Consider the following 24350-nt stretch of genomic DNA (forward strand, 5'->3'; position numbering starts at 1 on the left):
AACTCATTCTAAAGATTATTACGCAAATTTCTCAATCCAAGCAGCCAACACTCAGTGCTGAAAAAAACCAATAATAAAAGAAAATGCTATGTATGTTTTAGAGGTGACACAGACATAATCTAGGAACGTGCTGTGTACAATGGCTGGCTTTAGTTGTTGGGTTTTTGGTCACTGCTAAATAACCCTGATATAGTTCTGTAACAATTTATTTCTTTCACATGGAAACAGAACAGTGCTAATTATTGCAATATGTTATATGCAGACATGTTGATGGTTTCATGGAATGTTGTCAGTTCATTTTCACAGTTTTACAACTTCATTGTTCTATATTTTTCCCTTGTGGAGCCACAGCTGTTTCTTCTTGAAAATTGAATAGAGTGCATTGTAAAATTTCTAGAGGAACCCAGGCATTGCTGTAAAAATGAATGTTAATGTTATTGTAAGGATTTATAAAATAAGCTTGTATTATATGGGTTACAGAGCTTTACACCATCATGACAAACTGTTATTAATTATAATATAATATTAAGTTCTACAAAACCAAGTCATATAGTAAATATAAAACATACCACACGCATATAATATATTAAATGTCTGATTTCAATCTTCTTTGCAGGCAACATTTAAAGGGTGGACGGACATCATGTATGCAGCAGTGGATGCACGCCAGGAGGTTAGTGAAATAAGTGGTTTTTTGCACAGTTTCATATTCTGAATCTTTCAGCTACAAAAGAAACTTTAAACTCAAAGTGAAAATCCCCAAAAATATAGAAGGGAAAGTAAAGTCAAAATTCTAAACTTTTTATAAATCAAATAGAGCATGCAATTGTTTTAAACAGCTTTCCAGTTTACATATATCATTTAATTTACTTAAAGGGATGTTAAACACTAAATACATGCTAGATAGAATGGTTCATTCAAAGAAAAGATTAGTCTGAGAATAACATGTAGATGTATTTTTTAAAGTTACATTAGTTGTTTAAATATTGACAAAATAAGTGTAAAGTTTTAATGTCTATAAAACAATGGGAGCTGCCATGTTGTAACTTAGGTTAACTTCTCTGCTGTGGCCAATTAGTTATAAATAGGTCACTAGAGTGTGCAGCCAATGGCTGTTTGGAATATAACAGTGCTCTGCGCTTCCATTTCTAAAAGGAACTGAAATGCTCACAATTTCAAAATGAAATTACAGGAAAAAGGGACAAAATAAATAATGAAAGTATATTGCAGACTTTTATTTATATATATGATTTATTATTTTATATTACCATCTCAAAGTGTTAAATGTCCCTTTAAGTATATTTGTATCCCTTGTTAAAAACATACCTAGGTAGGTTCAGAGAGTGTCATGAGAACTATATGTTAGCAGTGTTTACAACAATAAGCCAGATTACAAGTGGTGCGCTATTGTTTGTGTGAGTCGCGATAACCAATATCGCATCCGCGCTAACTTGCCCGTGTATTACAATTTGAAAGTAAACACGATGGGGCCGATTTACTAATGTGAGGGTGCACATGCTGTCGGCATTTATCATTGCACAAGTATTTCTAGTGAAATGCTTGTACAATGCCGCTCCCTGCACATTAGCGGCCAATCGGCCGCTAGCAGGGGGTGTCAATCAACCCGATCGTATCCGATAGGGCTGATTGCTGTCCGCTGCCTCAGAGGTGGCGGACGAGTTAAGCAGCAGCGTTCTTATGCTCGCTGCTTCTTAACTTCCGCTTCAGGCGAACCTAAAGTGGAGTGGGTCGGAAGCAGCATCCACTGCTTTATAAACCGACCCCAATAGCTCAATAGCAATCTTCATTTGCGCACATCAGGTTGGCACAACTGGAGACCTAGAGGAAAGAGTCAGAGTTAAAAAAAAATTACACCACATAAATGCATTAAAATAAAGTGTTACATTCATATACACTATATGATATAAATGATTAATATAAATATTAATAAAAAATATTTTATAAGGTTTAAAAGGTATATGGTTTATGACAAGGTGTTAGAATAGAAAGGGTTATAATATATATGTTTTTATATATGTATATACATACATATAAATATACAGTACATACATATAAATATACATACATATAAATATACAGTACATACATATAAATATACATACATATAAATATACAGTACATACATATAAATATACATACATATAAATATACAGTACATACATATAAATATACAGTACATATAAATATACAGTACATACATATAAATATACAGTACATAATACTTACAGTACATACATACAAATATACAGTACATAATAAATACAGTACATACATATAAATATACAGTACATAATACTTACAGTACATACATATAAATATACAGTACATATAAATATACAGTACATACATATAAATATACATACATATAAATATACAGTACATACATATAAATATACATACATATAAATATACAGTACATACATATAAATATACATACATATAAATATACAGTACATACATATATGGCATCTCAATTTAATTGAAATTTTAGTTTTGACATTCACGTCCCTTTAAATTTACCCTAGTTGTCTATTAATTAGCTAACCCCAGAGATGCCAATGTGCACCTTGCATATGTAAGTATGCTATAGTTTATCTCATACTGCAACATGTTAAATTTTGATTGAGTAGAGCCATACAAAGGCTGGTTTTTATTTTTCTATCCTGTAATTTATTTTCCTTTCTGTAACAATCTAAAAAAATGGAGCTTAAATATGTTATCCAATAGCCATAACAAATACTATGAATAAAACTGACATACAGTGACATATGCTTCAGGAAAGTTCTTATCTGTAAAAGGCACATGTTGAGCAAAAAGAGGCTTCTTTTTGGGTGGTAACTAGCCTTAGAACAAGCTATTATGCTATTGTTCGTTTCCAGGTTGAGCGCTTCTCTCTTTTTATTTATGCAAATTATGACATTTTGGGAAGTCTCCCTAAGTGTGATGCGGGAATCCAGACATGGACCCGTTGCTCAGTGTGCCTAGAGGGATATGGCTGCACCTCACTGACGAGGCCCACAATTGGCCGAAACGTACGTCTGGGGTTTTGCTGTTTCTCTCGTTCAGAGAAGGATTGCCTGGTAATTCGGGGCTGGACTGTACTGTGAAGTCAAGATCAGATTGATATGCTTCAGGAAAGTTCTTCTCTGTGAAAGGCACATGTTGAGCAAAAAGAGGCTGCTTCTTGGGTGGTAACTAGCCATAGAACAAGCTATTATGCTATTGTTCGTTTCCAGGTTGAGCGCTTCTCTCTTTTTATTTATGCAAATTATGACATTTTGGGAAGTCTCCCTAGGTGTGATGCGGGAATCCAGACATGGACCCGTTGCTCAGTGTGCCTAGAGGGATATGGCTGCACCTCACTGACGACGCCCACAATTGGCCGAAACGTACGTCTGGGGTTTTGCTGTTTCTCTCGTTCAGAGAAGGATTGCCTGGTAATTCGGGGCTGGACTGTACTGTGAAGTCAAGATCAGATTGATATGCTTCAGGAAAGTTCTTCTCTGTGAAAGGCACATGTTGAGCAAAAAGAGGCTGCTTCTTGGGTGGTAACTAGCCATAGAACAAGCTATTATGCTATTGTTCGTTCCCAGGTTGAGCACTTCTCTCTTTTTATTTATGCAAATTATGACACTTAGGGAAGTCTCCCTAGGTGTGATGCGGAAATCCAGACGTGGACCCGTTGCTCAGTGTGCCTAGAGGGATATGGCTGCACCTCACTGACAAAGCCCACAATAGGCCAAAACGTACGTCTGGGGTTTTGCTGTTTCTCTTGTTCAGAGAAGGATTGCCTTTTATTTCGGGGCTGGACTGTACTGTGAAGTCAGGATCAGACTGATATGCTCCAGGAAAGTTCTTCTCTGTGAAAGGCACATGTTGAGCAAAAAGAGGCTGCTTCTTGGGTGGTAACTAGCCATAGAACAAGCTATTATGCTATTGTTCGTTTCCAGGTTGAGCGCTTCTCTCTTTTTATTTATGCAAATTAGTACATTTTGCGAAGTCTCCCTATGTGTGATGCGGGAATCCAGACGTGGACCCGTTGTTCAGTGTGCCTAGAGGGGTATGGCTGCACCTCACTGACAAGGCCCACAATAGGCCGAAACGTACGTCTGGGGTTTTGCTGTTTCTCTCGTTCAGAGAAGGATTGCCTGGTATTTCGGGGCTGGACTGTACTGTGAAGTCAGGATCAGACTGATATGCTTCAGGAAAGTTTTTATCTGTGAAAGGCACATGTTGAGCAAAAAGAGGCTGCTTCTTGGGTGGTAACTAGCCATAGAACAAACTATTATGCTATTGTTCGTTTCCAGGTTGAGCTCTTCTCTCTTTTTATTTATGACATACAGTGTTGCCTATATTTTTTTAAATGTTTATTTTTTTCTAAAATATCTTTATATAAATAGAAAAAAGTTAATAAATCATAGTTTGTCTGTTTTATTTTATTTGTTATAAAGTGAGCAACGTTAAGGGGTCATGAAATCCACATTTTTTTCTTTCATGATTCAGATAGAGAATGTGATTTTCAAATTACTTACTTCTATTATCCAATTTGTTTTGTTCTCTTGGTATTCTTTGCTGAAAAGGATATCTGTATAGGCTCAGGAGCTGCTGGTTGGTAGTTGCACTTATATGCCTCATGTCATTGGCTCACCCAATGTGCTTCTTCAATTAAAGGATACCAAGAGAATGAAGCAAATTTGATAATAAAAGTAAATTGAAAAGTTGTTTTAAAATCTATTCTCTAACAGAATTATGAAAAAAAATGTTGGGTTTCTTGTCCCTTTAAGTCTGTTTTTATTTCTAGAATAACTAATCCTCGGATTACATTTGCTTTTGACGACACAACAGCAAACCTCAGCTGAAAAAGAATATAGTTTCTGAAGTTATAGATTTATAGCACATTCTGTGTCACGAAATATATGATAAGCAGCAAATGGACCACCATGATAGAAACATTGGTTGCTTAAAATGTTGTAACACCTGCTTGTAAATATTTATTGTGTCTGACAATAGTTTTTTTTCTTTTTAAATTGAGTTCTATTTCAGTTTGCTTTGTATTTTGCCCCATGTTCCACAGAGAGGACTAAAAGCAAATTTGGTAATCTACAATTGTTTCAAATTAACTAAATAGTGTAGGAAATTTGCTGTACTTTGAAAACCTAGTTCAGAAATGTTGCTTTTGGCTTCTCTAGGGAAAAAGCACAGTTTTTATGACATAAAACCAAGAGGTTTTAAATGTGCCTTCAACAGCTGTCTTATGAACTGAGCGAAAATAAACATTTTAAAAATCCTTTGACTACTATAACTAGTGTGACAACAGCCAAATATCTTTTTTTCATCTTGTCAAAAACAGTTAAAGGCTTCAGTAAAAACACATCCTTACCATTTATCAATAGAAATTATATTCTACTTATTACATAATATACCAGCACAATATTCAGAACTGTACTTGATACTAACCTTCAAAACTGAACAGATACCGTGTATTTTTTTCCATAAGAATTACATTTTACCGTTTTCATGTTCCATGTTTGAAGCTAAATGTTGATTTTTAGATATTTATTTATTTTTACTGAAGTCAAAAAGAAACAAAATGCTAACTTTTCTATTCACAAAAACTGTTTGCAAACAATTGGTGCACCATATTTATAGTAAGTACCACAAACAGCAGGAGCACCATATTTATAGTAAGTACCACAAACAGCTGGAGCACCATATTTATAGTAAGTACCACAAACAATTGGTGCACCATATTTATAGTAAGTACCACAAACAGCTGGAGCACCATATTTATAGTAAGTACCACAAACAACTGGTGCACTATGGTTATAGTACGTACCACAAACAACTGGTGCACCATATTTATAGTAAATACCACAAACAACTGGAGCACCATATTTATAGTAAGTACCATAAACAACTAGTGCACCATATTTATAGTAAGTACCGCAAACAACTGGTGCACCATATTTATAGTAATTACCACAAACAACTGGTGCATAATATTTATAGTAAGTACCACAAAAAACTGGTGAACTATATTTATAGTAAGTACCACAAACAACTGGTGCATAATATTTATAGTAAGTACTACAAACAACTGGTGCATAATATTTATAGTAAGTACCACAAAAAACTGGTGAACTATATTTATAGTAAGTACCACAAACAACTGGTGCACCATATTTATAGAAAATACTGCAAACAACTGGTTCACTATATCTATAATAAGTATCGCAAACAGCTGGTGCACTATATTTATAGTAAATACCACAAACAACTGGGACACCATATTTATGTTATATTCTTCAAATAACTGGAGCACCATATTTATAGTAAGTACCACAAAAAACTGGTGCACAATATATTTAGTAAATACCGCAAATAACTGGAGCACCATATTTACAGGGAGTGCAGAATTATTAGGCAAGTTGTATTTTTGAGGATTAATTTTATTATTGAACAACAACCATGTTCTCAATGAACCCAAAAAACTCATTAATATCAAAGCTGAATAGTTTTGGAAGTAGTTTTTAGTTTGTTTTTAGTTATAGCTATTTTAGGGGGGTATCTGTGTGTGCAGGTGACTATTACTGTGCATAATTATTAGGCAACTTAATAAAAAACAAATATATACCCATTTCAATTATTTATTTTTACCAGTGAAACCAATATAACATCTCAACATTCACAAATATACATTTCTGACATTCAAAAACAAAACAAAAACAAATCAGTGACCAATATAGCCACCTTTCTTTGCAAGGACACTCAAAAGCCTGCCATCCATGGATTCTGTCAGTGTTTTGATCTGTTCACCATCAACATTGCGTGCAGCAGCAACCACAGCCTCCCAGACACTGTTCAGAGAGGTGTACTGTTTTCCCTCATTTTAAATCTCACATTTGATGATGGACCACAGGTTCTCAATGGGGTTCAGATCAGGTGAACAAGGAGGCCATGTCATTAGATTTTCTTCTTTTATACCCTTTCTTGCCAGCCACGCTGTGGAGTACTTGGACGCGTGTGATGGAGCATTGTCCTGCATGAAAATCATGTTTTTCTTGAAGGATGCAGACTTCTTCCTGTACCACTGCTTGAAGAAGGTGTCTTCCAGAAACTGGCAGTAGGACTGGGAGTTGAGCTTGACTCCATCCTCAACCTGAAAAGGCCCCACAAGCTCATCTTTGATGATACCAGCCCAAACCAGTACTCCCCCTCCACCTTGCTGGCGTCTGAGTCGGACTGGAGCTCTCTGCCCTTTACCAATCCAGCCACGGGCCCATCCATCTGGCCCATCAAGACTCACTCTCATTTCATCAGTCCATAAAACCTTAGAAAAATCAGTCTTGAGATATTTCTTGGCCCAGTCTTGACGTTTCAGCTTGTGTGTCTTGTTCAGTGGTGGTCGTCTTTCAGCCTTTCTTACCTTGGCCATGTCTCTGAGTATTGCACACCTTGTGCTTTTGGGCACTCCAGTGATGTTGCAGCTCTGAAATATGGCCAAACTGGTGGCAAGTGGCATCTTGGCAGCTGCACGCTTGACTTTTCTCAGTTCATGGGCAGTTATTTTGCGCCTTGGTTTTTCCACACGCTTCTTGCGACCCTGTTGACTATTTTGAATGAAACGCTTGATTGTTCGATGATCACGCTTCAGAAGCTTTGCAATTTTAAGAGTGCTGCATCCCTCTGCAAGATATCTCACTATTTTTGACTTTTCTGAGCCTGTCAAGTCCTTCTTTTGACCCATTTTGCCAAAGGAAAGGAAGTTGCCTAATAATTATGCACACCTGATATAGGGTGTTGATGTCATTAGACCACACCCCTTCTCATTACAGAGATGCACATCACCTAATATGCTTAATTGGTAGTAGGCTTTCGAGCCTATACAGCTTGGAGTAAGACAACATGCATAAAGAGGATGATGTGGTCAAAATACTCATTTGCCTAATAATTCTGCACACAGTGTATAGTAAGCACCACAAACAGCTGGTGCACCATAGTTATAGTAAATACATTAAGGATTATTATTATTATTATTTTGGTTTGTTTTTGACCCTTAATCAGTCTTGGTGGTCATTTTCTTTATGTGGAATTTGCAAATTAAATTATTATATACTATTCACTTCTACCATGTTACATATGGTTATAATTAAGTTTTATATCCCAGATGATATATTTTAATTTGCAGGACAGATAGTTTTGGGGTTTTACAGAAATGTAAAGCATACACCATCATTTAATTGCACAGATGTAACTAATTATGAATGCTGGTGGCCTTCAGTTCATATATAGATGATATATTTGCCTATTAAACCCCTGCTTCCTAGAAAGGTCTGTAACACATTGCAGTGCAATCTATTGTAGTCCTTTTTTTATCTTTGTGAGGTATAAGGGATATCGAATGCAAAATTATATATTTCATGCATATCAAAGAAGTAAACATTTATATGCTGAAGATGTAGGGTATGTTTGCGGTATTAACACTCTTTATAGTAGTCCAGGTTAATCGAAATCCATTTATAACATTAGTACCTCGTTAAAAGAACCTTGTGAAAATAGCACATTCCAAATAGATATGCACCGTCCCTCATAACATCCACGATTTGCAATGGAGTCACCATTATAATAAATTAAGCAGTATCTGTCTTGTAACAAACAAATATATATAAAAACACAAGCATCAAAAAATGCTAGAATATCTATACATATAGGTAGCGCTCTCTAAAGAATATATACAAATCACCAAGATAATAAGTATGTAAAATATGTAAGTCCCAATCTGTGATAGCAATCCGGCAGCTCCTTGTCGAAGGCAAAGGTCCACCTCTTCCAAGAAATCTAGAAAAAACAACACAAGGGCGCCAAAGGGCTTATCACAGCCTTAAACATCAGATATAATAATAGGTAAGTATACACTCACATTTGGTATACACCATATGGTGCTCTATAAGTAGGCTGAAACTTCAAGAACACCCAGCTGACTGGCCTCTGGTGTCATCAGGTTCAGATCCCAATGGGTGGTTCTTTTTGTACACACTATTTAAAATTAAAGACACAGCACACCACATGGCCAACTACAGTTTGTAAACCTAGAGAATGTATATAGAGGAACACTCACATCATTATAGCACCTCAGGCTGGAACTTTGCAGTCGCCCAGTTGACTGACATCCAGGTAAAACAGAATGTTCAGGAACAACATGCAAGAATGATAGCAATTAAAAAGGTGTTATTAAAAACAAACTGTGTTTGTCATTCTCTTAAGGGCTGTTTCATCAGGCTAATAGATTGTATTATATAACACCATATAGTGTATACCGAATGTGAGTGTATACTTACCTATTATTATATCTGATGTTTGTGGCTTGTGCTAGGCCATTTTATGCCTCTTAGTGTATAGAATGAGCCCCGCTATCAATGAAAAAAAACATTGAGCCAACTTTATCATTTGATCATCAAGAAGTGACAGTGAGATGAGGTACTTTACCAATCTAACAGAGTCTTTATGAATTCTGCATGATTATCTTTAGTGCCAGTGGAAATATCTTGACCACTCCAACTGAATGCCTGGGAATCCCCAAAGCCAGCCCCCTATTTGTGTCTATGAAGTTTCAGAGACACGTTTCGTTCTGTTCAGAGAGACTATTTTACATAATAAAACAGAAACAATCCCAACCATTTATACTAACTGTATTTCAAGTATGCTTCTGATGTTGTTGCTGTGGTGCTTGTTTTTGTGTTTTGTAAGAGGTTATTGTGCAAGATTTCATGTATTGAACACCTCACACAACTATGGACATTAAAGGGACAGTGTACACCAATTTTCATATAACTACTATAAAGCAGAATATACACAGATACGGACCTAAAATCATGTATAAAACCTTTTAAAAACTTACTTTGAAGCTCCCAGTTTAGCACTGTTGATGAGGTTAGGCTTGGACATGCACTGAAAGGGGCTGGTAAAACAAAAATTGCAGCCACTCCCCCTTCACTGCATATGAAAAGATATATTTTACAAACAGGAACCTCAGGAATCTATAGACATCAGTATACATCTGACATTGTGGGGCTTGGTTAGGAGTCTGAAAATCATCACAATGTTATTAAAAAAAATAAGCAAAACTATACATTGTTACAAAAACACTGCCAGATGGGCTGTATAAATGGATCATCTACAAAAAAAATATCCACAGAAAAATCTAGTGTACAATGTCCCTTTTAACAGAAAGAATGACCACTAATACATCTGTGGGAAATATAGGTGAAGTGATGGTGAATTATCTGTAGGCGTGATTTTGCCTTTGCAAAAAAGTCCCTCCTCAATCTCTGTCTATGAATCTGTTGACTATATGTGTGTATAGGGTTAGTCTCAAATAAAAAAGGAAGCCAAGGACTATTGTAAAGCACAACAATTAAATGCTCTAAACCTGCAGGAGAGTTAAACAAAACATAGGTGAGGTACCGAGCAGGAATCCACTGGTTATTTTGTCCAGCTGAGTCATGAGACTAGCGCTTCTGATTGGGTCTGTGGTAGTTTCTACTCTGGACCAGCAGTTCTTTGTGGCTCCTGACTGATACTTAAACTATGTGTTTAACATTTTAAGCAGTGGTTAAACACATACAGGATCTCTAATGGTCCTTTAATGATAGGGATGAGAAGTGGGATTTACACAGGTTTTATTGATTCTAGGTCGTTTACTTCAAGCCCCACAAACAGTTATTTTTTATGGAGGGGTCAGCAGACCACGGATCAGTAGTCCTACTCTTCTTAGGCATAGATCACTCACTAGTAGGAATCCTAAATCTATTTAAATACTACAAAGTTACTAGTTAAATTAGTGATACAGCAGATGGCTAAGCACAGGGAAATGTTAGAAGAAACAGAAAGGGCTATATTTGGTCAATACAATATTTTGTAGTCCTGGTCAAGAAAGCAGTTACGGAGTCAACACCAATATTTGACTCTAGTTCCTTCAGTACAGCAGTTGCAAATGCTAGGATCAAAATTTATATTACTTTCTAGAGCATCTATAATAACCCCACTAGATCTAACTGGTGGTTCCAAGGGATCTGCTACCAGTTTTAACCTTGATGAGAAATAAGCTATGTACTTTAGGAGAGGAACCTGCTCCCAAGTTTATGCTTGATGAGAAAGAAGCTATGTGCTTTAGGAGAGGAACCTGCTACCAATTTTATGCTTGATGAGAAAGAAGCTATGTTCTTTAGGAGAGGAACCTGCTCCCAGGTTTATGCTTGATGAGAAAGAAGCTATGTGCTTTAGGAGAGGAACCTGCTCCCAGATGTATGCTTGATGAAAAAGAAGCTATGTACTTTAGGAGAGGAACCTGCTCCCAGGTTTATGCTTGATTAGAAAGAAGCTATGTACTTTAGGAGAGGAACCTGCTCCCAGATTTATGCTTGATGAGAAAGAAGCTATGTACTTTATGAGAGGAACCTGCTCCCAGGTTTATGCTTGATGAGAAAGAAGATATGTGATTTAGGAGAGGAACCTGCTCCCAGGTTTATGCTTGATGAGAAAGAAGCTATGTGCTTTAGGAGAGGAACCTGCTCCCAGGTTTATGCTTGATGAGAAACAAGCTATGTGCTTTAGGAGAGGAAATGCTCCCAGGTTTATGCTTGATGAGAAATAAGCTATGTGCTTTAGGAGAGGAACCTGCTCCCAGATTTATGCTTGATGAGAAAGAAGCTATGTGCTTTAGGAGAGGAACCTGCTCCCAGGTCAATGTTTGATGAGAAACAAGCTATGTGCTTTAGGAGAGGAATATGCGCCCAGGTTTATGCTTGATGAGAAAGAAGCAATGTGCTTTAGGAGAGGAACCTGCTCCCAGCCCAGGTTTATGCTTGATGAGAAAGAAGCTATGTGCTTTAGGAGAGGAACCTGCTCCCAGGTTTATGCTTGATGAGAAAGAAGCTATGTGCTTTAGGAGAGGAACCTGCTCCCAGGTTTATGCTTGATGAGAAACAAGCTATGTGCTTTAGGAGAGGAACATGCTCCCAGGTTTATGCTTGATGAGAAAGAAGCTATGTGCTTTAGGAGAGGAACCTGCTCCTAGGTTTATGCTTGATGAGAAAGAAGCTATGTGCTTTAGGAGAGGAACCTGCTCCCAGGTTTATGCTTGATGAGAAAGAAGCTATGTGCTTTAGGAGAGGAACATGCTCCCGGGTTTATGCTTCATGAGAAAGACGCTATGTGCTTTAGGAGAGGAACCTGCTCCCAGGTTTATGCTTGATGAGAAACAAGCTATGTGCTTTAGGAGAGGAACCTGCTCCCAGGTTTATGCTTGATGAGAAACAACCTATGTGCTTTAGGAGAGGAACCTGCTCCCAGATTTATGCTTGATGAGAATGAAGCTATGTGCTTTAGGAGAGGAACCTGCTCCCAGATTTATGCTTGATGAGAAAGAAGCTATGTGCTTTAGGAGAGGAACCTGCTCCCAGGTTCATGCTCAATTAGAAAGAAGCTATGTGCTTTATTAGAGGAACCTGCTCACAGGTTTATGCTTGATGAGAAAGAAGCTATGTGCTTTAGGAGAGGAACCTGCTCCAAGGTTTATGCTTGATGAGAAAGAAACAATGTGCTTTAGGAGAGGAATCTGCTCCCAGGTCTATGCTTGATGAGAAACAAGCTATGTGCTTTAGGAGAGGAACCTGCTCCCAGGTTTATGCTTGATAAGAAACAAGCTATGTACTTTAGGAAAGGAACCTGCTCCCAGGTTTATGCTTGATGAGAAAGAAGCTATGTGCTTTAGGAGAGGAACCTGCTCCCAGGTTTATGCTTGATGAGAAAGAAGCTATGTGCTTAGGAAAGGAACCTGCTCCCAGGTTTATGCTTGATGAGAAATAAGCTATGTGCTTTAGGAGAGGAACCTGCTCCCAGGTTTATGCTTGATGAGAAACAAGCTATGTGCTTTCGGAGAGGAACCGGCTTCAAGGTTTATGCTTGATGAAAAACAAGCTTAGTGCTTTAGGAGAGGAACCTGCTCCCAGGTTTATGCTTGATGAGAAAGAAGCTATGTGCTTTAGGAAAGGAACCTGCTCCCAGGTTTATGCTTGATGAGAAAGACGCTATGTGCTTTAGGAGAGGAACCTGCTCCCAGGTTTATGCTTGATGAGAAAGAAGCTATGTGCTTTAGGAGAGGAACCTGCTCCCAGGTTTTTGCTTGATGAGAAACAAGCTATGTGCTTTAGGAGAGGAACCTGCTCCCGGGTTTATGCTTGATGAGAAACAATCTATGTGCTTTAGGAGAGGAACCTGCTCCCAGGTTTATGCTTGATGAGAAAGAAGCTATGTGCTTTAGGAGAGGAACCTGCTCCCAGGTTTATGCTTGAGGAGAAAGAAGCTATGTGCTTTAGGAGAGGAACCTGCTCCCAGGTTTATGCTTCATGAGAAAGACGCTATGTGCTTTAGGAGAGGAACCTACTCCCAGGTTTATGCTTGATGAGAAACAAGCTATGTGCTTTAGGAGAGGAACCTGCTCCCAGGTTTATGCTTGATGAGAAACAAGCTATGTGCTTTAGGAGAGGAACCTGCTCCCAGATTTATGCTTGATGAGAATGAAGCTATGTGCTTTAGGAGAGGAACCTGCTCCCAGATTTATGCTTGATGAGAAAGAAGCTATGTGCTTTAGGAGAGGAACCTGCTCCCAGGTTCATGCTCAATTAGAAAGAAGCTATGTGCTTTATTAGAGGAACCTGCTCCCAGGTTTATGCTTGATGAGAAAGAAGCTATGTGCTTTAGGAGAGGAACCTGCTCCAAGGTTTATGCTTGATGAGTAAGAAGCTATGTGCTTTAGGAGAGGAACCTGCTCCCAGGTTTATGCTTGATGAGAAACAAGCTATGTGCTTTAGGAGAGGAACCTGCTCCCAGGTTTATGCTTGATGAGAAACAAGCTATGTGCTTTTGGAAAGGAACCTGCTCCCAGGTTTATGCTTGATGAGAAACAAGCTATGTGCTTTAGGAGAGGAACCTGCTCCCAGATTTATGCTTGATGAGAAAGAAGCTATGTGCTTTAGGAGAGGAACCTGCTCCCAGGTTCATGCTCAATTAGAAAGAAGCTATGTGCTTTAGGAGAGGAACCTGCTCCCAGGTTTATGCTTGATGAGAAAGAAGCTATGTGCTTTAGGAGAGGAACCTGCTCCAAGGTTTATGCTTGATGAGAAAGAAGCTATGTGCTTTAGGAGAGGAACCTGCTCCCAGGTTTATGCTTGATGAGAAAGAAGCTATGTGCTTTAAGAGAGGAACCTGCTCCCAGGTCTATGCTTGATGAGAAACAAGCTATGTGCTTTAGGAGAGGAACCTGCTCCCAGGTTTATGCTTGATGAGAAACAAGCTATGTGCTTTAGGAGAGGAACCTGCTCGAAAGTTTATGCTTGATGAGAAAGAAGCTATGTGCTTTAGGAGAGGAACCTGCTCCCAGGTTTATGCTTGATGAGAAATTATCTATGTGCTTTAGGAGAGGAACCTGCTACAAGGTTTATGCTTGATGAGAAAGAAGCTATGTGCTTTAGGAGAGGAACCTGCTCCCAGGTTTATGCTTGATGAGAAAGAAGCTATGTGCTTTCGGAGAGGAACCTGCTCCCAGGTTTATGCTTGATGAGAAACAAGCTATGTGCTTTAGAAGAGGAACCTGCTCCCAGGTTTATGCTTGATGAGAAACAAGCTATGTGCTTTAGGAGAGGAACATGCTCCCAGGTTTATGCTTGATGAGAAAGAAGCTATGTGCTTTAGGAGAGGAACCTGCTCCCAGGTTTATGCTTGATGAGAAAGAAGCTATGTGCTTTAGGAGAGGAACCTGCTCCCAGGTTTATGCTTGATGAGAAACAAGCTATGTGCTTTAGGAGAGGAACCTGCTCCCAGGTTTATGCTTGATGAGAAACAACCTATGTGCTTTAGGAGAGGAACCTGCTCCCAGATTTATGCTTGATGAGAATGAAGCTATGTGCTTTAGGAGAGGAACCTGCTCCCAGGTTTATGCTTGATGAGAAACAAGCTATGTGCTTTAGGAGAGGAACCTGCTCCCAGGTTCATGCTCAATTAGAAAGAAGCTATGTGCTTTATTAGAGGAACCTGCTCACAGGTTTATGCTTGATGAGAAAGAAGCTATGTGCTTTAGGAAAGCAACCTGCTCCCAGGTTTATGCTTGATGAGAAACAAGCTATGTGCTTTAGGAGAGGAACATGCTCCCAGGTTTATGCTTGATGAGAAAGAAGCTATGTGCTTTAGGAGAGGAACCTGCTTCCAGGTTTATGCTTGATGAGAAAGACGCTATGTGCTTTAGGAGAGGAACCTGCTCCCAGGTTTATGCTTGATGAGAAAGAAGCTATGTGCTTTAGGAGAGGAACCTGCTCCCAGGTTTTTGCTTGATGAGAAACAAGCTATGTGCTTTAGGAGAGGAACCTGCTCCCAGGTTTATGCTTGATGAGAAACAATCTATGTGCTTTAGGAGAGGAACCTGCTCCCAGGTTTATGCTTGATGAGAAAGAAGCTATGTGCTTTAGGAGAGGAACCTGCTCCCAGGTTTATGCTTGAGGAGAAAGAAGCTATGTGCTTTAGGAGAGGAACCTGCTCCCAGGTTTATGCTTGATGAGAAAGAAGCTATGTGCTTTAGGAGAGAAACCTGCTCCCAGGTTTATGCTTGATGAGAAAGAAGCTATGTGCTTTAGGAGAGAAACCTGCTCCCAGGTTTACTCTTGATGAGAAAGACGCTATGTGCTTTAGGAGAGGAACCTGCTCCCAGGTTTATGCTTGATGAAAAAGAAGCTATGTGCTTTAGAAGAGGAACCTGCTCCCAGGTTTATGCTTGATGAGAAACAAGCTATGTGCTTTAGGAGAGGAACATGCTCCCAGGTTTATGTTGATGAGAAACAAGCTATGTGCTTTAGGAGAGGAACCTGCTCCCAGGTTTATGCTTGATAAGAAAGATGCTATGTGCTTTAGGAGAGGAACCTGCTCCCAGGTTTATGCTTGATGAGAAACAAGCTATGTGCTTTAGGAGAGGAACCTGCTCCCAGATTTATGCTTGATGAGAAAGAAGCTATGTGCTTTAGGAGAGGAACCTGCTCCCAGGTTCATGATCAATTAGAAAAAAGCTATGTGCTTTAGGAGAGGAACCTGCTCCCAGGTTTATGCTTGATGAGAAAGAAGCTATGTGCTTTAGGAGAGGAACCTGCTCCAAGGTTTATGCTTGATGAGAAAGAAGCTATGTGCTTTAGGAGAAGAACCTGCTCCCAGGTTTATGCTTGATGAGAAAGAAGCTATGTGCTTTAGGAGAGGAACCTGCTCCCAGGTTTATGCTTGATGAGAAAGAAGCTATGTGCTTTAGGAGAGGAACCTGCTCCCAGGTTTATGCTTGATGAGAAACAAGCTATGTGCTTTAGGAGAGGAACATGCTCCCAGGTTTATGCTTGATGAGAAAGAAGCTATGTGCTTTAGGAGAGGAACCTGCTCCCAGGTTTATGCTTGATGAGAAAGAAGCTATGTGCTTTAGGAGAGGAACCTGCTCCCAGGTTTATGCTTGATGAGAAAGAAGCTATGTGCTTTAGGAGAGGAACATGCTCCCGGGTTTATGCTTCATGAGAAAGACGCTATGTGCTTTAGGAGAGGAACCTGCTCCCAGGTTTATGCTTGATGAGAAACAAGCTATGTGCTTTAGGAGAGGAACCTGCTCCCAGGTTTATGCTTGATGAGAAACAACCTATGTGCTTTAGGAGAGGAACCTGCTCCCAGATTTATGCTTGATGAGAATGAAGCTATGTGCTTTAGGAGAGGAACCTGCTCCCAGATTTATGCTTGATGAGAAAGAAGCTATGTGCTTTAGGAGAGGAACCTGCTCCCAGGTTCATGCTCAATTAGAAAGAAGCTATGTGCTTTATTAGAGGAACCTGCTCACAGGTTTATGCTTGATGAGAAAGAAGCTATGTGCTTTAGGAGAGGAACCTGCTCCAAGGTTTATGCTTGATGAGAAAGAAACAATGTGCTTTAGGAGAGGAATCTGCTCCCAGGTCTATGCTTGATGAGAAACAAGCTATGTGCTTTAGGAGAGGAACCTGCTCCCAGGTTTATGCTTGATAAGAAACAAGCTATGTACTTTAGGAAAGGAACCTGCTCCCAGGTTTATGCTTGATGAGAAAGAAGCTATGTGCTTTAGGAGAGGAACCTGCTCCCAGGTTTATGCTTGATGAGAAAGAAGCTATGTGCTTAGGAAAGGAACCTGCTCCCAGGTTTATGCTTGATGAGAAATAAGCTATGTGCTTTAGGAGAGGAACCTGCTCCCAGGTTTATGCTTGATGAGAAACAAGCTATGTGCTTTCGGAGAGGAACCGGCTTCAAGGTTTATGCTTGATGAAAAACAAGCTTAGTGCTTTAGGAGAGGAACCTGCTCCCAGGTTTATGCTTGATGAGAAAGAAGCTATGTGCTTTAGGAAAGGAACCTGCTCCCAGGTTTATGCTTGATGAGAAAGACGCTATGTGCTTTAGGAGAGGAACCTGCTCCCAGGTTTATGCTTGATGAGAAAGAAGCTATGTGCTTTAGGAGAGGAACCTGCTCCCAGGTTTTTGCTTGATGAGAAACAAGCTATGTGCTTTAGGAGAGGAACCTGCTCCCGGGTTTATGCTTGATGAGAAACAATCTATGTGCTTTAGGAGAGGAACCTGCTCCCAGGTTTATGCTTGATGAGAAAGAAGCTATGTGCTTTAGGAGAGGAACCTGCTCCCAGGTTTATGCTTGAGGAGAAAGAAGCTATGTGCTTTAGGAGAGGAACCTGCTCCCAGGTTTATGCTTCATGAGAAAGACGCTATGTGCTTTAGGAGAGGAACCTACTCCCAGGTTTATGCTTGATGAGAAACAAGCTATGTGCTTTAGGAGAGGAACCTGCTCCCAGGTTTATGCTTGATGAGAAACAACCTATGTGCTTTAGGAGAGGAACCTGCTCCCAGATTTATGCTTGATGAGAATGAAGCTATGTGCTTTAGGAGAGGAACCTGCTCCCAGATTTATGCTTGATGAGAAAGAAGCTATGTGCTTTAGGAGAGGAACCTGCTCCCAGGTTCATGCTCAATTAGAAAGAAGCTATGTGCTTTATTAGAGGAACCTGCTCCCAGGTTTATGCTTGATGAGAAAGAAGCTATGTGCTTTAGGAGAGGAACCTGCTCCAAGGTTTATGCTTGATGAGTAAGAAGCTATGTGCTTTAGGAGAGGAACCTGCTCCCAGGTTTATGCTTGATGAGAAACAAGCTATGTGCTTTAGGAGAGGAACCTGCTCCCAGGTTTATGCTTGATGAGAAACAAGCTATGTGCTTTTGGAAAGGAACCTGCTCCCAGGTTTATGCTTGATGAGAAACAAGCTATGTGCTTTAGGAGAGGAACCTGCTCCCAGATTTATGCTTGATGAGAAAGAAGCTATGTGCTTTAGGAGAGGAACCTGCTCCCAGGTTCATGCTCAATTAGAAAGAAGCTATGTGCTTTAGGAGAGGAACCTGCTCCCAGGTTTATGCTTGATGAGAAAGAAGCTATGTGCTTTAGGAGAGGAACCTGCTCCAAGGTTTATGCTTGATGAGAAAGAAGCTATGTGCTTTAGGAGAGGAACCTGCTCCCAGGTTTATGCTTGATGAGAAAGAAGCTATGTGCTTTAAGAGAGGAACCTGCTCCCAGGTCTATGCTTGATGAGAAACAAGCTATGTGCTTTAGGAGAGGAACCTGCTCCCAGGTTTATGCTTGATGAGAAACAAGCTATGTGCTTTAGGAGAGGAACCTGCTCGAAAGTTTATGCTTGATGAGAAAGAAGCTATGTGCTTTAGGAGAGGAACCTGCTCCCAGGTTTATGCTTGATGAGAAATTATCTATGTGCTTTAGGAGAGGAACCTGCTACAAGGTTTATGCTTGATGAGAAAGAAGCTATGTGCTTTAGGAGAGGAACCTGCTCCCAGGTTTATGCTTGATGAGAAAGAAGCTATGTGCTTTCGGAGAGGAACCTGCTCCCAGGTTTATGCTTGATGAGAAACAAGCTATGTGCTTTAGAAGAGGAACCTGCTCCCAGGTTTATGCTTGATGAGAAACAAGCTATGTGCTTTAGGAGAGGAACCTGCTCCCAGGTTTATGCTTGATGAGAAAGAAGCTATGTGCTTTAGGAGAGGAACCTGCTCCCAGGTTTATGCTTGATGAGAAAGAAGCTATGTGCTTTAGGAGAGGAACCTGCTCCCAGGTTTATGCTTGATGAGAAACAAGCTATGTGCTTTAGGAGAGGAACCTGCTCCCAGGTTTATGCTTGATGAGAAACAACCTATGTGCTTTAGGAGAGGAACCTGCTCCCAGATTTATGCTTGATGAGAATGAAGCTATGTGCTTTAGGAGAGGAACCTGCTCCCAGATTTATGCTTGATGAGAAAGAAGCTATGTGCTTTAGGAGAGGAACCTGCTCCCAGGTTCATGCTCAATTAGAAAGAAGCTATGTGCTTTATTAGAGGAACCTGCTCACAGGTTTATGCTTGATGAGAAAGAAGCTATGTGCTTTAGGAAAGCAACCTGCTCCCAGGTTTATGCTTGATGAGAAACAAGCTATGTGCTTTAGGAGAGGAACATGCTCCCAGGTTTATGCTTGATGAGAAAGAAGCTATGTGCTTTAGGAGAGGAACCTGCTTCCAGGTTTATGCTTGATGAGAAAGACGCTATGTGCTTTAGGAGAGGAACCTGCTCCCAGGTTTATGCTTGATGAGAAAGAAGCTATGTGCTTTAGGAGAGGAACCTGCTCCCAGGTTTTTGCTTGATGAGAAACAAGCTATGTGCTTTAGGAGAGGAACCTGCTCCCGGGTTTATGCTTGATGAGAAACAATCTATGTGCTTTAGGAGAGGAACCTGCTCCCAGGTTTATGCTTGATGAGAAAGAAGCTATGTGCTTTAGGAGAGGAACCTGCTCCCAGGTTTATGCTTGATGAGAAAGAAGCTATGTGCTTTAGGAGAGGAACCTGCTCCCAGGTTTATGCTTGATGAGAAAGAAGCTATGTGCTTTAGGAGAGAAACCTGCTCCCAGGTTTATGCTTGATGAGAAAGAAGCTATGTGCTTTAGGAGAGAAACCTGCTCCCAGGTTTACTCTTGATGAGAAAGACGCTATGTGCTTTAGGAGAGGAACCTGCTCCCAGGTTTATGCTTGATGAAAAAGAAGCTATGTGCTTTAGAAGAGGAACCTGCTCCCAGGTTTATGCTTGATGAGAAACAAGCTATGTGCTTTAGGAGAGGAACATGCTCCCAGGTTTATGTTGATGAGAAACAAGCTATGTGCTTTAGGAGAGGAACCTGCTCCCAGGTTTATGCTTGATAAGAAAGATGCTATGTGCTTTAGGAGAGGAACCTGCTCCCAGGTTTATGCTTGATGAGAAACAAGCTATGTGCTTTAGGAGAGGAACCTGCTCCCAGATTTATGCTTGATGAGAAAGAAGCTATGTGCTTTAGGAGAGGAACCTGCTCCCAGGTTCATGATCAATTAGAAAAAAGCTATGTGCTTTAGGAGAGGAACCTGCTCCCAGGTTTATGCTTGATGAGAAAGAAGCTATGTGCTTTAGGAGAGGAACCTGCTCCAAGGTTTATGCTTGATGAGAAAGAAGCTATGTGCTTTAGGAGAAGAACCTGCTCCCAGGTTTATGCTTGATGAGAAACAAGCTATGTGCTTTAGGAGAGGAACCTGCTCCCAGGTTTATGCTTGATGAGAAATTATCTATGTGCTTTAGGAGAGGAACCTGCTACAAGGTTTATGCTTGATGAGAAAGAAGCTATGTGCTTTAGGAGAGGAACCTGCTCCCAGGTTTATGCTTGATGAGAAAGAAGCTATGTGCTTTAGGAAAGGAACCTGCTCCCAGGTTTATGCTTGATGAGAAAGAAGCTATGTGTTTTCGGAGAGGAACCTGCTCCCAGGTTTATGCTTGATGAGAAACAAGCTATGTGCTTTAGAAGAGGAACCTGCTCCCAGGTTTATGCTTGATGAGAAACAAGCTATGTGCTTTAGGAGAGGAACCTGCTCCCAGGTTTATGCTTGATGAGAAACAAGCTATGTGCTTTAGGAGAGGAACCTGCTCCCAGGTTTATGCTTGATGAGAAAGAAGCTATGTGCTTAGGAAAGGAACCTGCTCCCAGGTTTATGCTTGATGAGAAATAAGCTATGTGCTTTAGGAGAGGAACCTGCTCCCAGGTTTATGCTAGATGAGAAACAAGCTATGTGCTTTCGGAGAGGAACCGGCTTCAAGGTTTATGCTTGATGAAAAACAAGCTTAGTGCTTTAGGAGAGGGACCCGCTCCCAGGTTTATGCTTGATGAGAAGGAAGCTATGTGCTTTAGGAGAGGAACCTGCTCCCAGGTTTATGCTTGATGAGAAACAAGCTATGTGCTTTAGGAGAGGAACCTGCTCCCAGGTTAATGCTTTATGAGAAAGAAGCTATGTGCTTTAGGAGAGGAACCTGCTCCCAGGTTTTTGCTTGATGAGAAAGAAGCTATGTGCTTTAGAAGAGGATCCTGCTCCCAGGTTTATGCTTGATGAGAAAGAAGCTATGTGCTTTAGGAGAGGAACATGCTCCCAGGTTTATGCTTGATGAGAAACAAGCTATGTGCTTTAGGAGAGGAACCTGCTCCCAGGTTTATGCTTGATAAGAAAGATGCTATGTGCTTTAGGAGAGGAACCTGCTCCCAGGTTTATGCTTGATGAGAAACAAGCTATGTGCTTTAGGAGAGGAACCTGCTCCCAGATTTATGCTTGATGAGAAAGAAGCTATGTGCTTTAGGAGAGGAACCTGCTCCCAGGTTCATGCTCAATTAGAAAGAAGCTATGTGCTTTAGGAGAGGAACCTGCTCCCAGGTTTATGCTTGATGAGAAAGAAGCTATGTGCTTTAGGAGAGGAACCTGCTCCAAGGTTTATGCTTGATGAGAAAGAAGCTATGTGCTTTAGGAGAGGAACCTGCTCCCAGGTTTATGCTTGATGAGAAAGAAGCTATGTGCTTTAAGAGAGGAACCTGCTCCCAGGTCTATGCTTGATGAGAAACAAGCTATGTGCTTTAGGAGAGGAACCTGCTCCCAGGTTTATGCTTGATGAGAAACAAGCTATGTGCTTTAGGAGAGGAACCTGCTCGAAAGTTTATGCTTGATGAGAAAGAAGCTATGTGCTTTAGGAGAGGAACCTGCTCCCAGGTTTATGCTTGATGAGAAATTATCTATGTGCTTTAGGAGAGGAACCTGCTACAAGGTTTATGCTTGATGAGAAAAAAGCTATGTGCTTTAGGAGAGGAACCTGCTCCCAGGGTTATGCTTGATGAGAAATAAGCTATGTGCTTTAGGAAAGGAACCTGCTCCCAGGTTTATGCTTGATGAGAAAGAAGCTATGTGCTTTCGGAGAGGAACCTGCTCCCAGGTTTATGCTTGATGAGAAACAAGCTATGTGCTTTAGAAGAGGAACCTGCTCCCAGGTTTATGCTTGATGAGAAACAAGCTATGTGCTTTAGGAGAGGAACCTGCTCCCAGGTTTATGCTTGATGAGAAAGAAGCTATGTGCTTTAGGAGAGGAACATGCTCCCAGGTTTATGCTTGATGAGAAAGAAGCTATGTGCTTTAGGAGAGGAACCTGCTCCCAGGTTTATGCTTGATGAAAAACAAGCTATGTGCTTTAGGAGAAGAACCTGCTCCCAGATTTATGCTTTATAAGAAAGAAGCTATGTGCTTTAGGAGAGGGACCTGCTACTAGGTTTATGCTTGATGAGAAACAAGCTATGTGCTTTAGGAGAGGAACCTGCTCCCAGGTTTATGCTTGATGAGAAAGAAGCAATGTGCTTTAGGAGAGGAACCTGCTCCCAGGTTTATGCTTGATGAGAAACAAGCTATGTGCTTTAGGAGAGGAACCTGCTCTCAGGTTTATGCTTGATGAGAAAGAAGCTATGTGCTTTAGGAGAAGAACCTGCTCCCAGGTTTATGCTTGATGAGAAAGAAGCTATGTGCTTTAGGAGAGAAACCTGCTCCCAGGTTTATGCTTGATGAGAAAGAAGCTATGTGCTTTAGGAGAGAAACCTGCTCCCAGGTTTACTCTTGATGAGAAAGACGCTATGTGCTTTAGGAGAGGAACCTGCTCCCAGGTTTATGCTTGATGAAAAAGAAGCTATGTGCTTTAGGAGAGGAACCTGCTCCCAGGTTTATGCTTGATGAGAAAGAAGCTATGTGCTTTAGGAGAGGAACATGCTCCCAGGTTTATGCTTGATGAGAAAGAAGCTATGTGCTTTAGGAGAAGAACCTGCTCCCAGATTTATGCTTGATGAGAAAGAAGCTATGTGCTTTAGGAGAGGGACCTGCTACTAGGTTAATGCTTGATGAGAAACAAGCTATGTGCTTTAGGAGAGGAACCTGCTCCCAGGTTTATGCTTGATGAGAAAGAAGCAATGTGCTTTAGGAGAGGAACCTGCTACCAGGTTTATGCTTGATGAGAAACAAGCTATGTGCTTTAGGAGAGGAACCTGCTCCCAGGTTTATGCTTGATGAGAAACAAGCTGTGTGCTTTAGGAGAGGAACCTGCTCCCAGGTTTATGCTTGATGAGAAAGAAGCTATGTGCTTTAGGAGAGGATCCTGCTCCCAGGTTTATGCTTGATGAGAAAGAAGCTATGTGCTTTAGGAGAGAAACATGCTCCCAGGTTTATGCTTGATGAGAAAGAAGCTATGTGCTTTAGGAGAGAAACCTGCTCCCAGGTTTATTCTTGATGAGAAAGACGCTATGTGCTTTAGGAGAGGAACCTGCTCCCAGGTCTATGCTTGATGAGAAACAAGCTATGTGCTTTAGGAGAGGAACCTGCTCCCAGGTTTATGCTTGATGAGAAACAAGCTATGTGCTTTAGGAGAGGAACCTGCTCGAAAGTTTATGCTTGATGAGAAAGAAGCTATGTGCTTTAGGAGAGGAACCTGCTCCCAGGTTTATGCTTGATGAGAAATTATCTATGTGCTTTAGGAGAGGAACCTGGTACAAGGTTTATGCTTGATGAGAAAGAAGCTATGTGCTTTAGGAGAGGAACCTGCTCCCAGGTTTATGCTTGATGAGAAAGAAGCTATGTGCTTTAGGAAAGGAACCTGCCCCCAGGTTTATGCTTGATGAGAAAGAAGCTATGTGTTTTCGGAGAGGAACCTGCTCCCAGGTTTATGCTTGATGAGAAACAAGCTATGTGCTTTAGAAGAGGAACCTGCTCCCAGGTTTATGCTTGATGAGAAACAAGCTATGTGCTTTAGGAGAGGAACCTGCTCCCAGGTTTATGCTTGATGAGAAAGAAGCTATGTGCTTTAGGAGAGGAACCTG

General features: G+C 40.6%; 1 protein-coding gene across 1 annotated transcript in view; it reads left to right on the forward strand.

The window, feature by feature from the left end:
* LOC128660139 (sodium channel protein type 4 subunit alpha-like) overlaps window positions 1–24350 on the forward strand; it is a 659663-nt gene that overhangs the window by 603368 nt on the left and 31945 nt on the right. The window contains 1 exon segment of the mRNA XM_053713786.1: window positions 617–673. Coding sequence (XP_053569761.1) covers window positions 617–673 — 57 coding nt within the window.

The sequence above is a fragment of the Bombina bombina genome, chromosome 5 (assembly GCF_027579735.1).
Source record: "Bombina bombina isolate aBomBom1 chromosome 5, aBomBom1.pri, whole genome shotgun sequence".
Classification (NCBI taxonomy): domain Eukaryota; kingdom Metazoa; phylum Chordata; class Amphibia; order Anura; family Bombinatoridae; genus Bombina; species Bombina bombina.